Source organism: Nannospalax galili, unplaced genomic scaffold (assembly GCF_000622305.1).
Source record: "Nannospalax galili isolate Female #2095 unplaced genomic scaffold, S.galili_v1.0 scaffold1576, whole genome shotgun sequence".
Taxonomy (NCBI): domain Eukaryota; kingdom Metazoa; phylum Chordata; class Mammalia; order Rodentia; family Spalacidae; genus Nannospalax; species Nannospalax galili.
Window position 1 is genome coordinate 121,630 of NW_008338111.1, and position 4,324 is coordinate 125,953.

At 44.0% G+C, this 4,324-nt stretch overlaps 1 protein-coding gene across 1 annotated transcript; it reads right to left on the reverse strand.

The window, feature by feature from the left end:
* Positions 1-1,389: 1,389 nt before the first annotated feature.
* On the reverse strand, positions 1,390-3,255 carry LOC103733995 (60S ribosomal protein L10-like). The gene has a single exon (XM_008832889.3). The coding sequence runs from the start codon at positions 3,215-3,217 to the stop codon at positions 2,573-2,575; it is 645 nt and encodes a 214-aa protein (XP_008831111.1). The 5' UTR covers positions 3,218-3,255; the 3' UTR covers positions 1,390-2,572.
* Positions 3,256-4,324: the final 1,069 nt, after the last annotated feature.

The following is a 4,324-nucleotide window of genomic DNA, read 5'->3' on the forward strand; positions in this document are numbered from 1 at the left end:
GAACAACCAGTGTTCTTAACTGCTGAGCCATCTCTCCAGAATGTACTATTCTTCTATACTATTTGGTTAAAAAAAAATTAAAGACTTAAAAAAAAGTTATATGTATGTTTCCATGTGAATGGGTATGCGCAAGTGTGGGTACTCACGGAGGCCAGAGAAGAGCAGCAGATACCCTGGCGCTGGAGTCAGAGGTGGTTGTGAGCTGCTCAGTGTGGCTGTTGGAAACTGAACCCAGGTCTTCTGGAAGAGCAGCAACTGTTACTAGCTGTTGAGCCATCTCCCAGCCTATCCTACTCAAGAAGTTCCATATCCCAGTGAGAAACTGTCTCAAAAAACACGGTCTGAGCTTAGTGTCTAAGTACTTGCTGTACAAGCATGAGGACCAGAGATGGAATTGTGGATTCCTGAACCCATATAAAAGCCTAATGGGTTTGGCAGCTGCTTATAATCCCAATGCTCAGGAGGCAGTCAGGGGATCCCTGGGGCAAGCCAGCTAGCTGAAGTAGCAGGAATTGGTGAGCGGTGGGTTCAGTCATACCCAGAAAGACACCCATCAACTTCAGGCCTCCACCTGCATGGGCATATACGTGCATGTATATCCAGAGGAACAAACATGCTTATACAGAGAAAAAAATATAGCTCCTCAGGATCTAAGGTTGACCTCTGGTCTCCACATGCATGTGCACATGTGCTGTACACACACACACTCACACAAGCCCTTTCTCCTGAAACCTACTGACACCCACCTCAGGCCTCACAGCAGGCCTGGAACTCACTATATAGACCAGGCTGGCCTCAATCTCTCAGAAATACACCTGCCTCTGCCTCCCAAGTGCTGGGATCAAAGACGTGTGTTACCATGTCCAGCTACCCACCATTTTAAAGATAATTTTAAAACTATTTTCTTTTGTATTTTTGTGCGTGTGTGATGCTGGAGATCCAACTCAAGAGATTGCACATACTAGACATGTTATCACCGAGTTATAGCTCTCTACCAACCTCCTAAAGTCAAAACAAAAATGTGTATTCCTTAGTTAAGGGATAAACTTGTACCTTTAATGAAAGTAGACTTCCAAGTCTCAGATTAAGCCGGAGAGGGGCTGGTGAGATGGCACAGCAAGTGAAGGTACTTACCACCAAGCCTGAGTTGGATCCCCAGAACCCACATAGTGTGAGGAGAGAACTGGCTTTCACTAGCTGTCCTCTGACCTCCAGACCATGGTATGATTTTGAGAGGTTTGAAACAATGAATAGCAAAGATGGAAAATATGGCCACTAAGAGCTTATATCCTGGTGTCTTCTTTTGCATTTTTAAAAGCATTGTTGGTTTTTTAGACAGTATAGCAAAATTCAAAAACAACTGGACAGGAGTCAAAAGATCTGGCTAAAGTCTGTATTTATTAAGCATATGACCGAATTTCCTAGACAATTTTAAGGGTTTTCAACGCATCAAGTAAAATATCAAAAAAATACTTTTTATGGAGAGCCCTTTTATTAATATACTCATGTCATTATTTGTTAAGAATTATCTTCTTCAACCTCATTTATAACATGAATATTGTTAAAGCCTAAAATGGCAACCAAGCATGAAATCACACAAGTAACTTATAGGGACAAGCTGAATTACCAAGTCAGATGCAGTATCTTAAGACTGACAAAAATTTACATAAATGCAAACCATTAACAAGCAATGCCATCTATGCTGTTCAATACTCATGTTTTTAATAATATGTTGACTTTGAAAATGAGTAATTAGCATAGGAAAACTGAAGGCACTGTTTCCAAGACAGAGATTCAGAAATTTAAATCAAAGGACAGGAACAGTACAAACCCAGTCATTTTACGTTGTCTTTTCCAAAATAAAAATCACCCCTGGGATCAATGTAACTCCAATGTAAGGCAAACATCACAGATTACAAATGCTATCCAAGGTCCCTCCGGAGCAGATAGCTGATTTAGTGTCATTTTCTTTTTTCTGTTGATTCTACTGGGACCCAAATACAAGCAATAATAACTCTTTTGTCACCTATGACCTTTCTGTGATGAAGAAAAGATTGGATGTTGTCTCCTGAGTGTGAGACATTGTAAGGCTTGTCTAGAAAATCCTTTTACAGTATACCCAATTGCTCTCAAACTGATAATCAGAGGCTACAGGTAATTTGAACATAATATCGACAAATATATATCAAACAGCCAAATTTAGAAACAGGCTAGTTTCAACAAGGCTGTAGTTGGAATACAAAGGATTTTTCGTACACATCATGGATATTCTCTTGTCACTCGATCCAAAACGACAATATAATTTATGACTTTACTAACATTTGCCGTATTTACGTATATTACATAAATTTAAAGTAGATGGATCAAAACAGCAATAGCTCTGATACGCAGTTTTCTTTAAGCAGACAAGTATTTTCCACCAAAGCATTCTATAATATGCAACTAACATCCTATAGTATAAAAACTGAATTAACATTTTCAAAATATAAACGTTATTAGAATGTCTCTTCTATAGCTTCTTGGCCTTCTGGCTACAGTCAAGTGCAGAATGTCTCTTCTGCTGGCAAAGTCCTCAGGAATGCCAAGCCCGCCAGTTGTCCAGAGGGCCGTGCTCAGGGATGTACTTGACTCCGCAACCATCAGGGATGAGGCGCTTCGCTGCCACCTCGTCTTCGAATTTATCTATGTTGAACTTGGTAAAGCCCCACTTCTTGGAGATGTGGATCTTCTGGCGGCCAGGGAACTTGAACTTGGCTCTGCGGAGGGCTTCGATCACGTACTCCTTGTTCTGTGGCTTGGTGCGGATGGACATGATGACCTGGCCGATGTGCACTCGGGCCACCATGCCCTGGGGTTTTCCGAAGGCGCCCCGCATCCCGGTTTGAAGCCTGTCCGCGCCAGCGCAGGACAGCATCTTGTTGATGCGGATCACGTGGAAGGGGTGCAGCCGCACCCGGATGTGGAAGCCGTCCTTGCCGCAGCTCTTCACCATGTACTTGTTGGCACAGATGCGGGCGGCCTCCAGGGCTTCAGAGGAAAGCTGCTCGTACTCGTCGGACACCATGTGGCCACAGAGCGGGAACTCGTCCACCTTCGCCTTCTTCCGACCCAGATCAAAGATGCGGATCTTCGCGTCGGGGACCCCACGGCAGAAGCGAGACTTGGGGTACGGCTTGTTCTTACAGTACCGGTAGCAGCGAGCCGGGCGACGACCCATGGCTACAGCAGGAGGCTCCTCTGCGTGGGGACACCGGCAACAGCAAGATGGAGTCCAAGACGATATCCGTTACCCAGCAGCCCCCACGAGAACCATAGAGTTCGGAGGCGGACATGAAGATAGACCTTCCACCACGTCCTGGGTCACTCTGCGCCTGCGCAGTAAGTGGGGCGAGGCTGGGGGCTGGCGGCTTTCGGGGTGGGGTTGCGGCGTGGGGGCTGGCGGAACGGTGGGGAGAGGGGGGCAGGGGCTAGAGAGGAGCAGGGGCGGGGTAAGGCGGGGTCAGTTTTCTGGTTAGTCAATCTGCAGGCATCTCAGGCTGGGTCCCTTAACCTTAGACTTTGAAGTAAGAAGTTTTCTGCTGTTGAAAAAACTCTACCAGCCTGGCGTGGTGTTGTACGTGTTTAATCCCGGCACCTGGGGAGGCAGAGGCAGGCTGGTCTCTGTAACATCCAGACCAGTTTCGTCTACATTAGAAAAGAGAGAAACTTATTTACTTGGCCTAATGAAATAACTTATTAAACTAGTATCCACAAAATTGATTTAAATACCAACTGAATAACTTGTCTCTGCGTTTTCAAATGTTGAGTTTCCAAAAGCCACACTCTATAGAGCGTGTTCTAAGCAGTCTTTTACACCTAGCTGAGAATTAGTGTAATCTTATTTTGCTCTTTGATTTTTGTTAAATTATTGAGACTTGCATCTGAAGGTTACAGAAAGAGAAGTTATAGTTTATAACAACGCTTGCATTTTCTACTTGTTTATTCCTCTGTGTTATTTCACAAGTACATAATCTTTTGCAGCTAATCGTCCCAATGTTAATTTATTCAGATAATTCTTTTAATGGAGAAGAAAAATAATTCTGTTTTTAAAAATATTTTATTCATTATTTTTATTTAATGTGTATGCATGTGTTTACCTGCATGCAGGTAAGTGCATCCATGTCGTGCAATGCCTGCTGAGGACAGAAGAGGCTGTAGGATCCCCTAGAACTCGAGTTACAGAGAGTTGTTAACTGCCATGTGGTGCTGGGTTCAACCTGGGTCTTCTGCAAGAACAGTCAGTGTTCTTAACTTCTTAACCCCTGAGCCATCTCTCCAGCCCCAA